General features: G+C 34.6%; 1 protein-coding gene across 2 annotated transcripts; it reads left to right on the forward strand.

Moving 5' to 3' along the window:
• Positions 1 to 6491: 6491 nt before the first annotated feature.
• LOC105799131 (uncharacterized) lies at positions 6492 to 11252 on the forward strand. 2 transcript variants are annotated; one of them, XM_052620609.1, is made up of 9 exons: positions 6492 to 6989; positions 7070 to 7256; positions 7400 to 7533; positions 7618 to 7730; positions 7855 to 8098; positions 10286 to 10438; positions 10532 to 10611; positions 10835 to 10884; positions 10981 to 11252. In XM_052620609.1, the coding sequence occupies exons 1-9, from the start codon at positions 6585 to 6587 to the stop codon at positions 11094 to 11096; spliced, it is 1482 nt and encodes a 493-aa protein (XP_052476569.1). In that variant the 5' UTR covers positions 6492 to 6584; the 3' UTR covers positions 11097 to 11252. The 2 variants fall into 2 exon arrangements, with proteins under 2 accessions (XP_052476569.1, XP_012484984.1); XM_012629530.2 differs by having other exon boundaries at positions 6493 to 6989; positions 10954 to 11252.
• The last annotated feature ends 12503 nt before the right edge of the window (positions 11253 to 23755 follow it).

Genomic DNA, 23755 nt, shown 5'->3' on the forward strand with positions numbered 1-23755 from the left:
CGATGGAGTCATCTTGACAACAAGTGTTGGATGTGTATTTGAATGTCGGTAACAAATAGTAATGAGATTTAATAGAAATGTCTCGTTCGATGAAATGAAGGCAATGATTAATGCAAAAATTCGTCGAAATGGAACTTGCAAACGACGAAGACGTGGAGAAAATGATCGATCTCTACTGTGGGAATGGGAGTGACAAGAATGCACCGATTCACTTATTTGCTGAGTTAGCCAGTATGGAGCAAAATGAAGATGTCAATGCATCTGATGAAGAACACGGAGCTCAAGAACCGTGGATGGTGGCTCCAATATCATACGTTGATAGTGAATCGACTATGGGTGGGATCGGTATCGACCTGAATATTACACCCGATATTGATATGGTTGGTGGTGAAGAAGAATGTGGTGGCGATCATTGGGATAAAGAGGTCGATAGTGACGGTGATCCCGATGTGGACGATGTACCTGATGATATTGACGATGAAGACATTAACGCTTCTTCGATCGGGGAGCAGATGCGGCGTATTTTGATACACAATAATCTTGGGCCATACATGTCGCTCATAGACCCCGATGCAGCGTATGTAGCTGAGTTCTCGGAGTACCCTGAAATAGTTCATCGTCACGGGCTGGCCGTAACATCTGATGATGAGGAGTTATTCATAGGCCAGAGATTTAGCTGTAAAGAAAAGTGCGTATATGCCATCAAACGGTACAACATGAACATATCGGTTGATTATAAAGTCGCAGTGTCTACTTCGACAATATATGTTGGGGAGTGTTGGAAGGCAGCGGAAGGCTGCAATTGGCGGGTGCGAGCTGTATTCATTAAAAGTTCTCAGATGTGGGAGATACGAAAATTTGTTGGTCCTCATACATGCACATTAACACGTATGACAGAAGATCATGGAAAACTTGATTCCAAAACAATCTGTACATGTATCATGCCAATGGTGAAGGACATGTCGACCATTAAAGTTTTTGTACTGATTGCCGAAATGCAAGCACGATTTCAGTATCGAGTCTCATATCGGAAGGCATGAATTGCTAAACAGATGGCGATGGAGCAACTGTATGGGGATTACAATTCGTCGTATAACGAGCTTCAATGTTGGATAGCTGCTATGCGGGAGTACGTACCGGGGACTATTATTGAGTTGCAGACAAGGCCATATTACGGCCCTGACGACCAGTTACAGCTGGCAAAAAGGATTTTCCATCGGATGTTCTGGACGTTCGATCCATGTGTGCGGGCATTTCCCCGCTGCAAGCCACTTGTGCAGGCAGATGGAACCTGGCTGTATGGAAAATATACACAGATCCTACTTATTGCGGTTGCTCAAGACGGCAACAGAAACGTGCTCCCGATAGCATTTGCTATCGTAGATAAAGAGAACATGGAGTCATAGGAATTCTTCCTCACAAACCTGCGGAGGTATGTTATTAGCAACGATAACATTTGCATCATCTCCGATAGAGGGAAGGGTTTAATTGCACCAATCAGGCGTTCCGGTGTGTCGTGGAGATCCGTTTACTGCATCCGTCACATTGCGGCTAACTTCTACAAAGATTACAAGAATGCAGACTGGAAGAGACAAGTCGAGGCAATGGGTAAACGATAACCTTATATTTTCAATATAAGTTGTAATGTTTTATGTTATCGAGTTACTAGAACTTATTTTTTCTTAATACGTATACAGCGTACGAGTTAGAGTCACATATGTTCCGGCAAAAAATGATCCGACTTGAGAGTGACATGGAGGGGCAGACAAACACATCTTTCTGACAATGGTTGGTCACAATAGAGCCGTGGCAATGGGCTCAAAGTTTTGACGAGGGCTTTCGTTATGGCCAAATGACCACAAACTTAGTCGAGGGGATCAACGCTGTCTTGTTGAAAACACATCATCTTTCGATTGCATCTGTATTTTCTGCTACTTTCTACAGGCTGGCTACTTTGATGTCAAGAATGGGTCAGCAACAAGTCGACCAGATTGAGGCGGGACACGTGTTTGTCGAACATGTTAGGGATGCAATGGTCGCAAACCATCGGTTGGCGAGGTCAATGAATGTAGAAATATATTCACGACGAGTGGAAACATTTCGAGTTACTGAGACCATCAGTCGTCGACCTGGTATACCAACTAGGTCCTACGGAGTTGATCTCCAGATCCGACAGTGCTAGTGCAGGAGGTTCGAAACACTTCATTATCCCTGTGCGCATGTCGTGACAGCGTGTGCTAAAGTCAACCTTAATGTTGAACAATATGTCGATGATGTGTACACGCTGGAGCGCACATTGCGTGTCTGGGAAAATGAGTTCCCCGTCTTGCCTGACCTATCTACGTGGGAGGTGCATCCGACGACTTTCGAGCTTCTCCCAGACAGAGGGCTGCAGAGGAATCCGAGAGGTCGTCCGCAGTCAAGCAGAATCCGTAATGAAATGGACATCAAGGAGAAGTCTAACGGAAAGCGTTGTGGAATATGCAGATTAAGTGGTCATAGTAGGAATAAATGCCCTAACCGAAACTTTCATGTTGGACAGTCATCTAGATCGGGTCATAATTGACCTAACACTATAAAATTTATATGTGTAATGATAAAAAAGTATAAAATAAGTATACCTCTTCAGCTTATGATTATGATTACATTGTATCCAAATTAAGTTATAAAATTGTATCGAAAATGAAGGCATATAACCTTAAATTAACCTTTAATATAATGCAAATTTAAAATAATTAAATTGGTAAAAAGAAGTTGAACAATAAGCATAATAACTAAAACTGGAATAATTAAATTAGACGAATTAAATTGGAATAATTAAATTTATACAAAAAAGTACAAACGTGTTAATGTACAAAAATGTGACATGCACCCCTAAAATTGATGGTTCGATGGTGTAGTCCCAAGGGTATACCTATTCGGAAGTCGACGGCCACGTTCTAGGTGTCTGTGATGACCAACATTATCATTTGGCGCAGGTAGAGATGTAGTAAAAATAGGGAGGAAATCATTTGGAGCAGGTCCCTCGTTTGGCATCCACGAACTTAATGCTGCGGAGGGAGTCCCATAATGCTGCGGATATGGGCCAGGCGTGTAGGATCCGAAGAGTTCAAATTCGTATGCGTATTCTGCCCCTAAGATGCTTAGCAAATAATCAGTGCCCGAGAAATCCGGATGATAGCTATCTGAACCGACAAGTGAACGTGATTGTTCCGGATCTGGCTGTGGCTCTGGCTGGGGCTCCTGCTCGGGCTCTGGTGGTTCCGGAGAATAATATGCCATAGGATCCAGATTTATCGGGGCCACTGTGGCCGATCCCCCAGGTCGCTGCACATGCGGAGGGACTACAGTCGACTGGCCTCCAAGTATATATGGCTTCCCGCAACTATAGTACCATTGTATATACTCTAATGATGGTTGTGATTCGGTAGCCATAACCATTTGAGGTCTTCGACGCAATCGATCGTTCCACAGTGCCACAAATTTTCGGTGCTTAATTCCCAATCCAACATCGATTTTCCTCTCTTATTCATGTCGTGAACTTCCCCCACCTCACACGGCGAATCCGGGATAGGTTGGATGCAGCCAAATTGTCGTAGCACCCGATCTCCGTGATACCACTCGACCATATTGAAATTTATAATTGGTGTGTTAGTGCATCATATGTAGGAATGCACATATGCAGGCGAGGGTACCACATCTGTAATTCCCGGCGTACAGTATGGCGTCTATATAAACTGCATGATTAAGAACATGGTTATAATTAGCCATAACGTGTGAGTAAGATATAGAAAGTAAGATGTCATGAATATTAGAATAGCAGCTTACCCCTTCCCGGGCATATTGTTCGATCATGAGGCTGTATATCCGGACAGTGTACGACTTCCCGATACCCGGACGAACACTCCACCTACAAAAAATAAATATAGGGTTTAGGGTTGGTAACATTAGTCGATATATTATGACTACAAATAATAAGAAGTTATATTTTATCACATGTTCAGCAGTGGATAAACATACGGTTGGTGATAATCGATGCCAAAAATGGCATTCGATACAGCGCCCAGGACTGCAGCAATGTGAGGCATCCGCCGATGTCTACAACATCCGGGTTTGTCCCCCGAAAAAGCTCCCGATACAACACTGCTAGCACGGCAGAGCCCCAGCTATAGGAGCTAACACTGGACAAATCAGCTAATAGGGGCAAGTACATCAAATGCACCTTGTCGTTGTTTGCATCGGGCATGAGTACTCCCCCTACGATATGCATGATGTACGCTCGAGCAGCGCACATCAACTTACCTTCGGTGGCAGTCGCTGATAATTGTCCAAATTTGGCTTTCAGCCATGTAAATTTTAAGCCCAAAAAATATGACTCACCGTCCTCTGGCAAGTCTCCTAAGAGCTGATAACAAAGTGCAGCCGGATTGGTAAATGAAGATACTCCCGTTACGAGACTCCCGTCAATTGGGAGCCCAAGCTATAATGCAACATCCTCCAAGGTCACCGTGCACTCCCCGCACGGAAAATGAAAAGTGTAGGTCTCCGGGCACCACCGCTCCACTAGCGCAGATAATAAATCAAAGCGCAAGTCGGAGGATTGGATCAATGCTACTGACCCAAATCTAGCTTGCTCCAAGTACGGCACCAATCGTGCATCTGGAGCTTTCTTTAAAACACTCACACGGCCCCTTAATATTCGGTACGAGTCCTGATAGTGTTAAATTACAGAAAAAATATTACGATAACATAATTTATTTGTATATACTACGTATATCCTTTTTAAATAAATAGAACCCGTGATTAAAAAATAATAAATCATACCGAGTTATTAGCCGCATCAGATATGTGTCTATCGGTCGAATCAATGAAGCCATTGCAATGCCTGCAAGTTGAAATTTATTAATTTAGTGTATTTTTTAAATTAATTTGGTGTAAGAAAAAAAAAATTATCCCTGCCCTTTGCTCGTATTATTTTTCCGATTTTTATTACTTTCAATAAAAATATATTATTTTCGTATTTTTATTATTTTATATTATTTCAGTACATTTTGTTTGAAATATTTTGTATTAATTATTTCTGAATTTTTAAAAAAGTTAGTAATACACTCTTACTTCCGCCATTTGTTCGTATTTTTTTCTCCGCATTTTATTATTTTAAAAAATATTATAATTTTTAATTTTATAATTTTACATTATTTCATTGCATAATGTTTGAAATTTATTAATTTAGTGTGTTGAAGGGGAATAAGAGAAAATAATAAATAAGGAGGGCTTAGAAAGCAAATTGTCACATTTTGGTGCCGCCTTTTTATTCCCCTCCATCAGCCTTTTTTTTTCTATTATTTTGGTAAATAAAAAAAACTTTATAATATTTTGGTATTTTTTTTATTTTTTTGTAATATTTTGGTAAAAACCTAAAAACCCTTATCCCTACCTTTTGCTCGTATTATTTTCTCGATTTTATTACTTTCAATAAAAATATATTATTTTCATATTTTATTATTTTATATTATTTTAGTACATTTTGTTTCAATTATTTGTATTAATTATTTCTGAATTTTAAAAAGTTACTAATACACTCTTACTTGACCATTTGTTCGTATTTTTTATCCGCATTTTATTATTTTAAAAATATCGTAATTTTTAATTTTATAATTTTACATTATTTCAGTGCATTATGTTTGAAATTTATTACAAATACAAATTTTTTCGCATTTTATTACTTTCGTGAATATACAATTTCGTTTTTTCTTTTCGTATTTTATGTTTTCTTAAATATATTTCTTTATCATTTTACTTTTAATGCTATTTTTCTAAAAAACTAATTTCAACATTCTAAGTAAATTTCATAAAAAAATTCATAATCAACCTACAATGTACATACCATAAATTTTTCATTCTAAATATATTTCATAAAATATATATGCTAAATAAAATAATAAAATACGTGTAATGTACATAACATAAATTTTAACACACAAATATTACAAAAAATTAAATTTATAATAAAATTACCTTTTTTTCTTTTTTTTCCTTCCTTCCCTCTTCTTCTTCTTTCTTTTTTTTTTCTCCTCCTTTCCTTCTTTTTCTTTCTTTTTCTTCTCCTTTCCTTTTCTTTCCTTATTTTTCTTTCTTTCCTCTCCTCTCCTTTCCTTTTCTTTCTTTTCCTTCCTTTATTTCTTTCTTTCTTTCCCTCTCCTTCTTCCCCCCCCCCACCCATCGGCCCCATTATAATACTGGTGCCACCAATGACTTTGGCACCATCGGTGCCGCCAATCTCTTTCCCTCCACCAGGGAGTTGTCAAATCCGTGCAGGCTTTTTTTTGTTTTTTTTTTTGTTTTTGGTATATTTTCGTAAATAAAAAAATAATATTTTGGTTATTTTTAATTTTTTTATAATAATTTTGTAAAAAACCTCATTTTCTTGTAAACCTTTTTTTTTTTTGCAAGAAAAACCCTAAATAAATTCCTTATAACTATATATATTTCAGCAATAGTTGTCTTGGACCTTGGCATTGGTAGAAGCTTTGAAGCTCAAAAAAAGCCTAACAAATACTGTTACGGAAATTATATTGAGAGCAATGAACTATTCTCCTAAATTTCCAGTCCAATGGCTTCCATTCATGGTTATGGTTCTTTCAATTTTGTTGACCGGCATCTCCGCTGGCCGGACCGACATTCCGAGGCTCAGCCCTACGAGAGGAGTAATCATTGAACACCCTGATTTTCTATCGTCTGCAACAGTTTCAGATCTTCGAACTTTTTATTACCCTCAAACACTTGATCACTTCAACTACCAACCTCAAAGCTACGCCACTTTCCAACAAAGATACGTCATGAATTTCAAGTATTGGGGCGGAGCAAAGAAGAGTGCGCCGGTTTTAGCCTATCTCGGAGCCGAGGGGCCTCTCGACGGCGATCTTACCGTAATCGGTTTTCTCAATGATAATGCCGTCCGCTTCAATGCTCTTCTCGTCTACATTGAGGTAAATAATTGAAAATATATATTAAAAAAAACAAAAAAACTTTCCCTGACATTGAGTATGGATATATTTACTTTCATCAGCATCGATACTATGGGAAATCAATACCATTTGGATCAAGAGAAGAAGCCTTTAAAAATGCAAGCACTTTGGGGTATTTCAACTCTGCACAAGCTATAGCTGACTATGCAGAAATCATCATGCATATCAAGAACAAACTTCGTGCTTTTTATTCTCCGGTCATCGTTGTTGGAGGATCCTATGGAGGAAGTAAGTACAATCATTATCGTAAAATTCTTAACCTTTTAGCCCAAACTTTTTGAACTTGGACCCCTTAAAATTGTATAATTTTTGGTCGCCCCCGTCCGTTACTGTTGGTAATCATTTTTGTTTTTCAATGGAAATGAAAACAGTGCTTGCTTCATGGTTACGTTTAAAGTATCCTCATGTTGCTTTGGGAGCTTTGGCCTCGTCAGCTCCAATTCTTTACTTCGACAAAATTACACCAAGGGGAGCTTACTTTTCAGTCGTCACTAAGGATTTTAGGGTATTTATTACCCTTAACTTTCGTCTAAATTTTTCTTCACCTCCTGCATTAAATTTTAATGTGATATGGAAATCATGTACGCAGGAAGCGAGTGAGACCTGCTACCAAACCATACGAAATTCATGGTCTGTAATCGACAGAATTGCTTCCCAACCCAATGGTCTTTCAACCCTCAGCATGATTTTCAAAACTTGCAAGTATGAACATCCAATTCCCCATTACATTTCAATATACATTCATTATTATATTTAAAAGCATGCATATAATTATATAAAAAGTACAATTAATTTTGAGTAATTAATTGATATTTTGGGTTACAAGACCTTTGAAGAGTTCTTCAGAGCTGAAAAACGAGTTGGAGAATATGTATGCCGTAGCAGCACAATATGATAGACCCCCACGGTATCCGGTAACGGTGGTATGTGGAGGAATCGATGGAGCAAATGAAAAGCAAGATATTCTTGACAAGATTTTTGCAGGCGTTGTTGCTTATAAGGGGAATCGTTCTTGCTATATTAATCCACCAACCAATAAATCCGAAACAGATGTTGGGTGGAGATGGCAGGTAATATACATGTATTTTTTTGGCAAATCATACTTACATTCTATTAAACTTGAATTCAAATACCAGAACTTATTTGAGACATTAGTTAGAGCTCTTAAGTTGAAACATTTTCATCTCTTTCTCCTTCCCACAATATTATAAGGATAAAAAACCCTCCAAATATATTATCTTTTTTAGGTAATTAACAATTACCATTATTTTTGGCCCAACCCTTAAACTAATTAATAAATGACATTAACAATATTAATGCCATGAATATAATTACAATGCTAAAACCGAATATATATAACCAACTTTGGGGCTACGTTTGGTAGATTTTACTTATTTAATTGAATTTGTATTAAGATGCCTAAATAGAAAACGATATTTTTTATGAGTATTTAGTATATCCATATTATTTTTAAAATATATTTTAATATTTTATTATATTTTTATAAAGTTTAAAACTCATAATTTACCAAATACTTTCCTTTCTTTTTATATAATAAAATGATCTTTCTCTATGTATAAAATGACTTGAAAATAAATTTAGAATATGTTTTCAAGAAAAGTTAAATCATCGATTTTTCAAAATAAAATTTCATTCCAATTTAAGTAATCAATAAATCATCTTTAAAACATTGTTGATGATTACACAATTAACCTTAATAACGATATCGACGGAGCAACAGCACCACGACCATCAAAATTATTATTGCTTTATATGTCCGAGATTTGTTTATTAAATATTTATCTAATTTTTATATAATCTCTATTTCTATCCTTTATCATTTTAAACCTCTAAATTATAAGAAAAATATGTTTAAATATATTCAAACTCATGTTTTATTTATTGTTGTACTATAGCAACGATGTCAATTGATGTAAGGTCCAATCAACTTTTTTTTTTTAATATTTGAATCAATAATTGGGATATAATGTTTTTTTTAACAATCTATCACCCCATTTTTTATTTAAAGTCAAATTATGATTTGATCTCTCTACTAGACTTGTTCATGAGTTGGGCAACTCGCTTAGTTTGATAGGCTTGACTTGATTTAGGCAAGGCTTGAAGGTTTTTTTTTTTGGATCGTCTTGACTCAATTTGAATTTAATTTAAACAATAAAAGAATATTTAAAATTTAATTTTAAAATATTGATATAAAATATATTTTAATATTTTACTAATTTTTGAATAGTGAAATGAGTTTTATTATTATTATTATTATTATTATTATTATTATTATTATTATTATTGATCAAGCTGAAAATGAGCTTGGATTTGACAAAAAAATTTGGAATCGAGATTCAACCAACCCACCCCATAGACGGGTCTACTCTCTACTATGTTCAAATTTGAAATTTAAGTTTTCCACTTTAATTTGGCATAGTGATTTTTCTTTTTTTTTTTTCTATAAAATCATTAGATAGTTCAAATGATTAACATTAGTTAAAATATTTACATGAAATTTTTTTTATAATTAAAGTTGATGTTTTTAAAGAAAAATTCAGGCGCTTTAACCATAATAGTTAGTGATAATTATTTAGATTAATTAATTATAGTATATATATTAAATTAAAGTAAAGATATTAAAATTTAAATGATATATATTATCTTTCAATATCTTAAGTTGACCGCTAATGTAGACAACTTATTTTAATGACACGTGACAATTTTTTAATTTATGAATATCAACTTAATTAAATTATCAATTTTAAAATTTTAATAAAATATCATAATAAAAAAGGCAAATCATAAATTTATACGTAATGATTTATGTTATTAAGTTTTAAAGTTTTATTATATTATGACATTATACGATATTCATTGAGTGCTATATTACGTCATTTTAAAAATCTATTACATTAACACATTACCAATTAAGCATAAATTTATACAATATTTATAATAAAATAAGATAAAACCATAAAGTTTTACGTTTTCTTTTTAAAGAATAAAGCTTTATGTTATTAAATTAAGTTTTAAAGTTTTATTATATTACGATATTATGTATGTATTTTTAAAATATTTATTATATTACAATATTACTAATTAAGCATAAATTTATACAATATCTAAACAATTGTTGTGTCATCTACAATAACATATTTTAATAAGCTATTTAAGATAAACCATTTTTTAACAATATTGTAAGGTATCCCGTATAGGCTATTTTCATATTTTAATAAGATAAATCATAAATTTAGACATGCAGTGAAATGGTGATACCCATAGGCATCGGGAAAAGGACGATGTTCCAACCTGAGCCATTCAACCTAAACTACTTTTTACAAGAATGCAAGTCACTCTATGGCGTTCCTCCTCGCCCTCATTGGGTCACTTCTTACTACGGTGGCCATGTACTTTCAATCTTTTCTTCACTATATTTCTTTTTCTTACTCTTATTTTACTATACATACAACTTTAATTTTTACTAATGCAAAATTTTGCAGAATATAGAACTTGTTCTCCACAGATTTGGTAGCAACATCATTTTTTCAAATGGATTGCGAGATCCCTACAGTCGGGGCGGGTAATTGTTATGTTGAGTTATAAGAAGTTGGATTTTTTTTAAATAAAACTTTTTAATTTGAATCTTGTGAATGGATAAAACAAAATTGAGACTTATTTAAAGATTCGACTTAATTTGAGTTTAAACTTAATTGAGACCCATATGAAAATGCAAGACTAAAAAGGTCTTGGACAAGAAAATGTCAAATTTATCTCTAATGTTATTATGTTTTAATTTAATGTAGGGTTTTGGAAAACATTTCGGAAAGTATTCTTGCCGTACATACTGTAAATGGTAAGCATAACTATATATATCTCCATAAAAAAGAATGAAAAGATAGTGATAATAATGTATAAAATGCAGGATCTCATTGCTTGGATATACTTCCAGAAATGGAAAGCGATCCAGAATGGTTGGTGAAGCAACGAGAAACAGAGGTGAAGATCATAAAAGGATGGATGGCTCAGTACTATGCTGATCTCAAAGCCATTCAAATTAAACCATAGGAATTAATTAATTAGTTGCTTCTCTTTATTAATTAATTACCCAGACAATGTCTAAATATACACATATGTATCTTTTTTTCATGTTGGGTTGAATCCACTCTATTTATACGCTCAAATCATAAATGATATATGTAATATGAATCGGAGTTAACGGTACCTCTAACATTTGTGCATGGTGAAATATCAACATAAGCCCCTAAAAAAATTTGTTTGTCTTAAAAGGAGGAGAAACTCATAAAGTAATGTCTAAGTCACACTACAATTAGTAATAATGTGAAATTGAAGATGTGTTGATTGAGATTTCCTGGAATTTGTTATGGTGAAGATGGGTTGGGTTTTGCACCTCACCCCTTTCTAAGTCTGTACTGGTTAATGGTTCTTCGACGAAAAGGCTTCAATAGGGGTACTAAAGTTAAGCAATTTGGGCCAATATGCAGACGATTGGATTGTTTTTTACGAGGCGGATGAAGTACAAATCAGAGCATTAATTACTGTCGATTTATCTGGCAATCAAAATATGTGAATAGAGAAGCTTGAATATGAAAAAACAAAGAATCAGACACATCATTACTTTCGCCCCATGCAAGTCCATAATTAATTATTCAACATGTTCTATAAACTAATAGTATGTAGGGGTGAGTCCGTAATTTCCCTCAATTATATAATGTTGGTGTTAGACTTGTTTTATAAAGTAATAGTATATAGGGGTTAGTTGAATTCAATTCAATTGGGTTTGATTTTTTACTTTTTTTTTATATATTTATAAAAGATTATAAAATTATAAGAGTTTTAGATAAACGAAAATATTTTAATAAAAATACATTAATCCTAATAGGATTATTAGGTGAGCAACACATACCGCTTTGTGGGAACCTTGTGTGTCGCCCGGAGATGGGTTTATTGTGCCTATCTCATATATTGAGTATAATTATATGTGTTATTCAAACTTTTAACTAACTCATATAATTTATTCACCATCAATGATAATTTTTTTTTATTCCCAAAACATTGTTTATTTATAATAAAATTAATTAATTTACTCAAATCTCAACTCGATTCTGATTTTATTAAAGTCATAACAATTTTATTGTACTAGAATTTATGAGTAAATAAATTTAATTGTCTTATTCAATAAAACCGCGATGACTAATTGATTTAATTTCTACTTTAAATTTCAATTATTTATTAACAACAATTAAACAATAATTCGAGGAATTAATCTCTAAGTTATCTCTTGTTCATAACGAGAGAACACATTTGTTGTGGATAATGATACATGAGATCTATTTTTCTAATTTGTTGTTTTCATTTATTCATTGTATCGGTTTCGAATGCAAACCGTAAAAGTTGTACCGAGCTAGCAAAGGGTCCTATTCAATATATATAATTAGGGCTAAGATAATTTGTAATTAAGTTTCGAATCATCATATATTAATTACAACATCATTTAGTTAAGGAGTCAACCCACAAAAAGTATCATGACTAAACTCTCCCTATGATTCATTACGAAAGCAACTTATGAAGTTTTTGTCCAATGATCTTGTTATATATGGGTTACCTTCATAGAATCTTCTTAATCTCTTTGGGTTAAATACATTCACTCAATATAATCTTATTTCATCTCATGATAATTATTACATATCTCTTCATGAAAAAGTCAATTACTAACAAATAGTAATTAAATCATTTATCCTAAACAAATAACTCATTGTCACGTTACTTTTTCATCAACCATATAATGTCTATGAGAGTATATCATTGACCCTCTATTAGGCTATGAATTCCACTATTTTAAGTGAAGTCATGTCATGCAAAAGTCGTATACCCAACGTATTAACTTTCAACTCTATTACAAATTGAACTCAGGCATTTAATACATCAAAATATATGAGTCACACACGTATAATCTGTCACTTATTAAAGTAAATCACAATATGAACATCACAAGTGAATAAATCTATAAACAAATCTAAGATTAATTCTACCTGGGTCATGTCTAGTGTATTATTAGTCCAAACAATCACATAGACCAACAGTGTAATCGTGGCTATAAAAGCCACGAAAATAACCATGTAATTTTTACACGGAAAATCGAATAGAAAGAGAACAAAAATCAATACAAAGCCCGAAAGGTTTACATTTACTGCTATTTTTAAATCTTCGCTTCAATTTTTTTATCTTCTATTATTTGTTTTTATTATATTTACATATAAAAAAATCAAACAAAATCTTTTACCTGTTTGCCGGTGTCCCATTCTCCGTTTTGTAAGGCTGATTAACCCTCGGGGTTAGACGAATGGTCGCAGCAAAGGGGAGGTAGATACGAAGGATTCTCTTTTTTTTTTTTGGTTTATTTGGCCTTAGATCGGGGTAGAGGACGTTAAGGTGGTCAAAAGGCTCCTTTTTCTTTTTTACCAACCACCGTGTACGGTGACTCCGTTGCCGGCGACCGGCAGACGTCACGGTGGTCTGGCGGCCGAAGCTAATGGGGGAGAGGGAGAGTAGAGAGAGGTTGAGAGAGTTTGGCAGATTTTTTTTTTAAATAGGGCTGAAATGATTTTTTGGCTTAAAAAAATTCTATTTATAGTGTAGGCCATACGACGTCGTTTTGGGCCTAAGTTTCAGGCGCCAAAACGGCGTCATTTTAACATTGCCCGATTACCCGACCCGCTCCAGGCCAGGGCCCCTGCGTTTTTAAGCTGAAGGGCTAATTACACCTTTAGCCCTTCCGCTTTTAATTTGTTTTGCATTTAAGTTTTTTTTTATTTTTAAATTTGCCCTACAATTTATTTTAGATTTCAATTCGATCCACCTGAAAGCTGTGCGTTTTGGAGGGCGGGATTATTTCCCATTTGGTCCCTCATTGTTATTCGCGCATTCAACGTAGTCCTTCCCCTTTAATTTATTTGCGATTTGACCCCAAATTTTATCTTTTAAATTCAACTTAGCCCACTGTTTGTATTTTAGTTATTTTATTATTAAAACTAATAAATTATTATTATTATTATTATTATTATTATTATTAGTAGTAGTAGTAGTAGTAGTAGTAATATTATTGTTATTATCATCATATTTATGTTCATACTTACTATGTAAATTTTAAATATATGTATCTCATTATATTATTATTATATAATTGCTTCTATATATATATACACATATATACATATTTAATATTTACATACATATATACGTTTATATTTTTTATATATTTTATCATTTATATACATGTATGTATTTATATGCGCATTTTAAATTTATATATATATATACATACTTACATGTATCCTTTTATAAATATATATACACGTACATATTTTTATAATTTATTTATATAAATATATACATACTTATTTTTTTATATTTTATAATTTTCATATACATATTTTTATATATATACATACATACATATCTTTTTGTATTTTTTATAATTTTATTCATTTTCTTTATTGTTATTATTTATTTATTTACGTGTTCGTTATTATTTTAAAAGAACGTTTTAGTTCTATTCGTTTATTTACTTGTTATTGTATATATAATTGATTCGTCTTTTATTTATTTATTTATTTTGTTTTTTTGCTCGTATTATTTTTACATACATTATCATAATTGTTATTCCGTCATATATAATTTTTTATCCAAATTCAAAGAGAAAAATTTTGAAAATAAAGGCAATACTCGGTATTTGGGATCTTCGAGAGGATTGGCCCTAATGTATTGGGTTCCAATTTTCTTCGTTGAATCTAAATAATCGAGAATGCTCTTTAATCAAAAAACATAAATAAAAAGCTCATTATCAGGAATTCAATACGTTATGTCCTAACGCATTGGATATGATACGTTGTTTTCTCGAGATGATGATTTTTCTAAAAAATAATAAAGGCAATATTTAATGTTTAGAATTTTGAGAAATTGTGCCCTAACGTATTGGGCTGCGATTTCTTCATCTAACTTAAACAATTGAATATCCTTTTAAATTTTATTGCACAAGTTTTTTTAGGACAAACTCATTTTTGAGGAGGTAAAATATCATGCCCTAACTCATTGGGTGTGACATTTTCTCTTTCCGAAATGAGAGGGTCTTAACATGTAATTTGATTTATACAAGTTTTTTTTTTATAATACAAGGATCGTATTTTGAATCTCTTCAAAGTTTCCAATTCTCGACACTAAGACACTAATTAATCAACTAGGTACCAATTTTGGGCGTTACGAGGGTGCTAATCCTTCCTCGTACGTAACCGACTCCCAAACTCATTTTTCTGAATCTTGTAGACCAACATTGTTGTTTTAATGAATAACCACTTTTCGAGGTAACCCAATCACACCGCATAAAAAAAGATTGGTGGCGACTCCCATTTTCGTTTTCTTTTTCAAGATCCAAGTTGACCCTGTTTTATCAAAAAAAATGGTGTCAACACATAACATTTCGTCCTTCTTCCCCTTCACCAGATCCTTACAAGGTCTCAAAGAACTCAAAGTCCTTAGTAACTAGAACAACTTTACTACAACTAGACTTAGAAATCTCCTTCATAATAAACCCCCCACCACTACCCAAGCTCTCACTCATTACTCTCTTACTCTCCCCAGCTATACAACCCTTACCTTGTACTCTACCCATCATAGAACGTTCATTCAATATCACCCGCTCACTCTTCCTTAATTCGTTGGTTCCTATCCCCTCAAAATCCCAAACCAACTTCCCTTTACAATTCTCACTATTAACATTAGTGTAAACACCCTTTTCCACACCCAACTCTAACAAATCTTTCTCAAAAAATTTAGGGGAGCTCACCCCACATCACCATCTTCTTTCTTTTTCTTAAATAAAAAAAATTATAATCCCACCCCTTTAATCTCATATCTCTCCCTTTTAGTGGAAATGCTCTCAATTATGGACCAAAATTAAGCTTAGATTTACAACTATTAATACTCAATTGTTTGGATCTACAATGTTTAATCGTATTATCTAAAAATCCACAAAATTATCAAGAGTCATTAAGTTTTTCATAGCTTACAAAGGACCAAGTTCTCTCTTTATTTGGTTTTACCAAAATGTTAATAAGGGATCAATGCATATGTAACACCCCTTACCCGTGTTCCTTGCCGAAACAGAGTATAAGGTATTACTAGAACTCAAACACTTATAATTTTTTTTATAAAAATTCGTGACATTTCGCTTGTTTTTACGTAAAACCCCCTGCAACTTTCCAAAAACAATTTCAAACAACTTCAATATTTCCAACCAATTACAGATATATGTTCAGACATAATTTTTCCATTAATAATTACCAACATATTAAACCGAACAACACTATATATATATTTATACCACATCACATAAAGTCATCTATACATGCCATATTTCAAAATATTAATTACAAAATACCCAAAAATTTTATGATAGTGTGGATGATTTCCTGACTTCGTCCAAATTCGAAATTTGGTGATGTCGCTATAATCAAGGGAAAATAAAAACGAGTAAGCATATAGCTTAGTAAGTAAACATATGACAAATAAATAAATTTCCCACATGATTTCATAGCAACATAATTTTAGTCACACATAAATTTCAAGGTTCGTTTAATTTCCAGCAAACTGTCTTTCTACGTCACAGATGTTAATTTATTTTTATCTGGAGCTACAGGACTCCAAATTAAGTTCCATAAATTTTACCCAAAACTAGACTCATATACCTTTCCACCATAAAATTTTCAGAATTTTTTATTTATCCAATTAGTACATTTTATTCATTAAAGATTCCCCTGTTTCACTACTCGATGGTTCTGCCCTCCCTTTACTAAAATTTACTTAACTCTCTGTACAAAATTCAAAAAAATGGTCTCGTTTGTTTGTATTAAAAATAGACTCAATAAGGAATCCAGGCATATAAATTTTAGGCCATAATTATTTTTTAAAAATTTTTGGTGATTTTCCAAAGTTGGAACATGGGATTTCGAAATCAATCCAGCCCTGTCTCAAATAAGTTCAAATATCCCCAAATATACAACTCTTTTGCTTGCTCTGTTTCTTTCATATGAAAATAGATTCACTCAGATTTAATTTCATATATTATTCAACCTCCAATTCACTTTCCACCATTTATGGTGATTTTTCAAAGTTGCCCAACTGCCGTTGTTCAAAACAGTTTTATATTTAATTTGCTCTTTTGTAGTTTTTGATACTTCCTCTTACCTTATACATGGGTTGACTATGTATCAAACCCAATATTCCTCTCATAAATTTGTCCACCATACATAAATATTCACCTTCCCAATTTCCTCGTTGAACACTCAAAATGTTAACCGTTATCGGTGGATTCAGCACTTAGCAACCACCAGTGATTCGGGGAATCAGCACTTAGCAACCCCTTTCACATTCAAAGATATGGTGGAATCAGCACTTAGCAACCACCAATCATTCAGGGAATCATAGGCACTTAGCAACCACCAATCATTCAGGGAATCATAACTTAGCAACCCCTTGGGGGAATCAGCACTTAGCAACTCCCTTCACATTTAAAGATACTGTGGAATCAGCACTTAGCAACCATCAATGAATTGGGGAATCAGCACTTAGCAACCCCTTGGGGGAATCAGCACTTAGCAACCCCTTTTATATTTAAAGATACGGTGGAATCAGCACTTAGCAACCACCAATGAGTCGGGCAATCAACACTTAGCAACCCCTTCATATTCAATGTACTCCGGCTTATTCCGAGTGTTCAACCGAAACCCATATTTTCAACACTTTACCACATTTCCCAACTTAACCACATTTTTAGGATCTTGCCAAATATTTATTCTATGTTCTATTAAATACTAACATATATTGGATAATATCAAAATAATGCATTAAATCACATGTTTACTTACGTCGGTGCAAAATATAGAAATTTTGTAATTTACTCCACTACCTTCTCTTTTCCCCGTTTGAGGTAGTCTTCTCGTCTTTCTTGATCTATAATGGCAAATTTAACTCATTTAATGTCCACATTTATTAAATTAATCCACCACCCAACTTTTTGAAAAATTACAATATTGCCCCCAAACTTTTGCATAATTACACTTTTGTCCCCAAGCTCGGAAATTAAACTTCATCACTTATTCTTATGTTTTATGACATGCTGAACATTTTTCCCTTCTATGGCAACATCAAATTCTCACTCTAACACATACTTTTGAACATTAACTATTTTTACCTATTATGTCAATTTACCCGTTTTCGTTTAAAATCGCTTAGCAAAAGTTGTTTAACATAATTTCTAGCTTCATATTCCACCATAAAACAGTAAAATAAACGCTTTTCACCTATGGGTATTTTTCCAAATATAAACCCTAACATGAATTAACAATAAAATAAGCTAAACCGAGCTACGAGGATTTCAAAAATGCAAAGAACATTAAAAACGGGGCTAGGATGCACTTACTATGAGCTTGAGAAAGCAAAGAAACCCTAGCTATGGTGTCTTCCAAATTTTGGCAGCAACTTAATGAAGATGGACACCATTTTTCCATCTTTTTCTCATTTTAATTCTATTTATTTACTAATGACCAAAATGCCCCCATTTAAAAAAATCTATTTCACCTATTTCTTATGTCTATTTTTGTCCATCAGTTAACTAATGGTCTAATTACCACATAAGGACCCCCAATTTAGAATTTCATAACAATTTGACACTTCTAACATTAGAACTCAACTTTTGCACTTTTTACAATTTAGTCCTTTTTACTAAATTGAGTGCCCAAACGTCGAAATTTTTGAACGAAATTTTTACAAAATTTTTCCGTAAAATTGTAGACCATAAAAATATAATAATAGTCATATTTTCCCTTGTCGGATTTGTGGTCCCGAAACCACTGTTCCGACTAGGCCCAGAATCGGGCTGTTACAATTCTCCCCCCCTCAGGGATTTTCGTCCCCGAAAATCTTACCGAAAAAGAGGTTTGGGTACTGTTTCCTCATAACTTCTTCCGGTTCCCACGTAGCCTCTTCCATTCCATGTTTTTGCCACGACACTTTCACTAAGGCTATACTTTTATTTCTCAACTGTTTGACCTCTCGAGCCAGAATCTTTATCGGTTCCTCCTCATAAGTCATATCCAGTCGAACTTTAATTTCTGTAGGAGAAACTATATGTGAAGGATCAGAACGATAGCGTCGCAACATTGATACATGAAATACATTATGTATCCTTTCTAACTCTGCTGGCAAAGCTAACCTATAAGCTACAGGTCCAACTCTTTCAATAACTTCATATGGTCCAATAAAACGTGGACTCAATTTGCCTTTACGACCAAATCTCAGAATCTTCTTCCATGGAGATACTTTCAAAAACTCTCTATCACCCACTTAAAACTCAATCTCTTTCCTCTTTAAATCCGCATATGACTTTTGCCGATCTGAAGCAGCCTTTAAGCAGTCACGGATTATTTTCACTTTTTCTTCAGTTTCTTTCACCAAGTCAACTCCATGAATCCGATTCTCACCGAGCTCAGTCCAATATAAAGGAGTTCTACACTTACACCCATATAATGCTTCATACGGTGTCATTTGTATACTTGACTGATAGCTATTGTTGTAAGCAAATTCAACCAATGGTAGATATTTCTCCCAATTGCCTTCAAATTCTAAAATACAACACCGGAGCATGTCTTCAAGAACTTGAATCACTCTTTTTGATTATCCTTCAGTTTGCGGATGAAACGCGGTACTAAAGTTCAATTTTGTACCCAAAGCTTCCTGCAACTTTATCCAAAACCTCAAAGTGAATCTCGGATCTCTATCCGATATAATAGACTTAGGCACCTAGTGTAATCTCACTATTTCAGCAACATATAACTCCGCCAACTTGTCAAGTGAGTAATCAATACGTACAAGAATGAAATGGGCTGACTTTGTCAGTCTATCAACAATTACCCAAATAGCATCCTTCTTCTTTGGAGTCAAAGGCAATCCTGTCACAAAATCCATCGTGATACTGTCCCACTTCCACTCTGGAATCATTACCGGCTGAAGTAAACCCGATGGTACTTGATGCTCAGCTTTTATTTGTTGACAAATTAAACACTTTGATACAAATTTCGAGATATCCTTTTTCATGCCCGGCCACCAATACAATTTCTTCAAATCATTATACATTTTCACACTACCTGGGTGAACTGACAAATCACCACTATGTGCCTCACATAAAATGGTCTGAATTAACTCATCATTCCTCGGTACACATACTCTATCCCGGAACATCAGGCAATCATCTGAACCAATTCGAAAATCTGAGTCAACACCGGTTTCACACTGAGATCTCCTGGCTTGCAATTTAATGTCATTCTTTTGAGCTTCCCGAATTTGCTGAAGAAATAACGGTCTAGCCCTCAATTCAGCCAAAATTGAACCATCATCAGAATAAGCTAATCTCGTACTCATAGCTCTCAAAGCAAATAAAGATTTCCTGCTCAAGGCATCAGCAACAACATTAGCTTTTCCAGGATGATAATCAATCACTAGCTCATAGTCTTTTATTAGCTCGAGCCATCTCCGTTGTCGCAAATTCAAGTCTTTTTGATTCATTAAATACTTTAAACTCTTATGATCAGTGAAGATTCGACATTTCTCACCACACAGATAATGACGCCAAATTTTAAAGCAAAACAATAGCGACCAATTCTAAATCATGTGTCGGATAATTCTTCTCATGTGGTTTCAAATTGTCTCAAGCATAAGCTATTACTTTGCCCTCTTGCATTAACACACACCTAAGACCATTCAACGATGCATCACTGTAAATTACAAACTCCTTCCGGACTCAAAGTTGCACCAACACTGGCGCCTCGGTCAATAATGCCTTCAACTTCTCAAAACTCACGACATTTATCGGTCCATTCAAACTTGACATTCTTCTGCAGTAACTTAGTCATAGGAGAAGCAATCATCGAGAATCCCTTGACAAACCGTCTGTAATAGCCGGCTAAGCCCAGAAAACTTCTAACCTCGGTCACATTCTTTGGTGGCTCCCAATCAACAATTGCTAAAATTTTGCTTGGATCAACCCGAATACCTTCACTTGAAACTATATGTCCCAAGAATCCAACTTCGCGAAGCCAAAACTCACTTTTGCTGAATTTAGCATATAATTTCTTCTCCCTCAGAATCTGCAACACAGTTCTCAAATGTTCTGCATGCTCGGATTCATCCCGAGAATAAATTAAAATATCATCTATGAACACTACCACGAACTTATCCAGATAAGGTCCGAAAATTCGATTCATCAAATCCATAAAAATGGCCGGAGCATTAGTTAAACCAAAAGGCATTACCAGAAATTCATAGTGTCCATACCTCGTTCTGAAAGCGGTCTTTGGCACATCGGACTCCTTAACTCTCAACTGATAGTAACCAAATCTCAGGTCAATCTTTGAAAACACTGTTGCTCCTTTTAGTTGGTCAAACAAATCATCAATTCTCGGTAAAGGATACTTGTTCTTTATAGTCACTTTGTTGAGCTGACGGTAATCAATACAAAGCCTCATAGAGCCATCTTTCTTCTTCACAAATAATACAGGAGCACCCCAAGAAGAAAAACTCGGTCTCACAAATCCTTTATCCCTCAATTCTTGCAACTGAGCCTTTAATTCTTTCAATTCTGTCGGAGCCATCTGATATGGAGCAATAGAAATCAGTGCAGTAACAGGTAACAAATCGATAGCAAACTCAACTTCTCTGATCGGAGGTAACCCAGGCAATTCCTCTGGAAATACATCTGGAAATTCACAGACTACCGGCACTGATTCAAACTTTGACCCAGTTATACCAGTATTCAACACATAAGCAAGATAAGCCTCACATCCTTTTCTCATGTATTTCTGAGCAGATATGTGCGAAATCACAGTAGGCAGTTTATTCGGCTCCTCTGCCTCAACCCGAAGAATTTCACCATTTTCACACTTCAATTCAAGGATTTTCTGTCTACAATTTACCTTGGCATCATGCAATATCAACCAATCCATCCCCAAAATAACATCAAACTCATCAAATGGTAACAACATCAAATTAGCCAGGAAACAGTGACCTTGAATCATCAAAGGACAATTCTTGCAAACCTTATCGACTAAGACATATTTGCCTAAAGGATTTGATACTTTAACCACATATTCAGTATTTTCAACAGGCAAATTCTTACTAGATACTAAATTCACACATATATATGAATGAGTAGACCCAGGGTCAATCAAAGCAACAACATCAATATCATGAAGAGAAAATGTACCAGTAATTACGTCAGGAGATGATGCATCCTCACGAGCACGTATGGCATAAGTTTTGGCAGGCGCTCTAGTTTCTGATCTCCCAGCTGTATCTTTCGCCACGCTTTTACTACTGGCTTTGCTCCCAGTATTCCTCGGTGGTCTACCTCTACTGACAATATCACCTGTTCCAGCTCTCTGCAATCTTTCTTCCTCTATTCTCTCAGGGCAATCTTTTATATAGTGTTCTTGAGAACCACATCTGAAACAGGCTCGTTTAAATCCCCAACACTCACCAGCATGTCGCCTGCCACACTGTTGACACTCGGGTCTAGTATTCCCCACATTACCCATACTTGCCACTGAGGTAGCTCGAGTTTTAGCTCCAGAATATGACCTCCCTAAGTCTCTACGTGAATACCCAACTGAGCCAGTTGGTCGTGGATCCATCCCTTTAAGCTTCTTTGGTTGGGATTGAAATGTTCTGCTCATTGACCTTTTTCTTACATCTCGAGCTTCCATCTCTGCTCTTCTCTTTTCTTTACTCAGTTCTTCAGCCTTACAGGCTCGGTCAACCAGCACTACAAATTCTTTCAACTCTAAAACCCCGATATACAATTTGATATCTTCATTTAACCCCTCTTCGAATCTTTTACACATAATGGCCTCCGTGAGCACACATTCCTGGGCATATTTGCTGAACCTGACAAACTCCCTTTCATATTCTGCCACAGACATCCGGCCCTGCTTCAACTCAAGAAACTCATTGCGTTTCTGATCAATAAATCGTTGGCTTATATATTTCTTTTTGAATTCCTCCTGAAATAAGTCCCAAGTAACTCTTTCTTTCGGAACCACCGATATTAATGTTTTCCAGCACATTTCAAACATTTATCAGGAGCACAAGATAGTTCATCTAATACCCGAATAGTGTTTTCAAGCCAAAACTCTGCTTTTTCTGGATCATCATCAACATTAGCCCTGAAATCTTCAGCCCCATGCTTTCGGATTTTGTCAACGGGAGGTTTACTTGATCTCACCAAATCAACACTTTATGGAGCTACGGGGACCGGTTGAGGAATAGGAGGGGGTGGAGGAGGTTGAACATTCGGATTTGCACGAACAAATTCTGTGTACCAATTACTCATCATTCGAAGGAAGGCTTTCCAAGCCTCATCCTGACTATGTGTCTCATGTCTACTTTCTTCATGCGCGATCCCTTGTGTGGGAGCCGGCGCGTTACTTTCAACATCATCTGTCACACTTCGGTCAGGATCCATTTACTATATAAAACAAAATTTTAAATTGTCAGATTTCATCACACTATCACAATATAATTATGGCATGTATAGATTGACTTTCACACATATTTTAGTAGTCCAAGAACCGACTAAACCGCAGCTCTGATACCACTAA

Source organism: Gossypium raimondii, chromosome 9 (genome assembly GCF_025698545.1).
Source record: "Gossypium raimondii isolate GPD5lz chromosome 9, ASM2569854v1, whole genome shotgun sequence".
NCBI lineage: Eukaryota > Viridiplantae > Streptophyta > Magnoliopsida > Malvales > Malvaceae > Gossypium > Gossypium raimondii.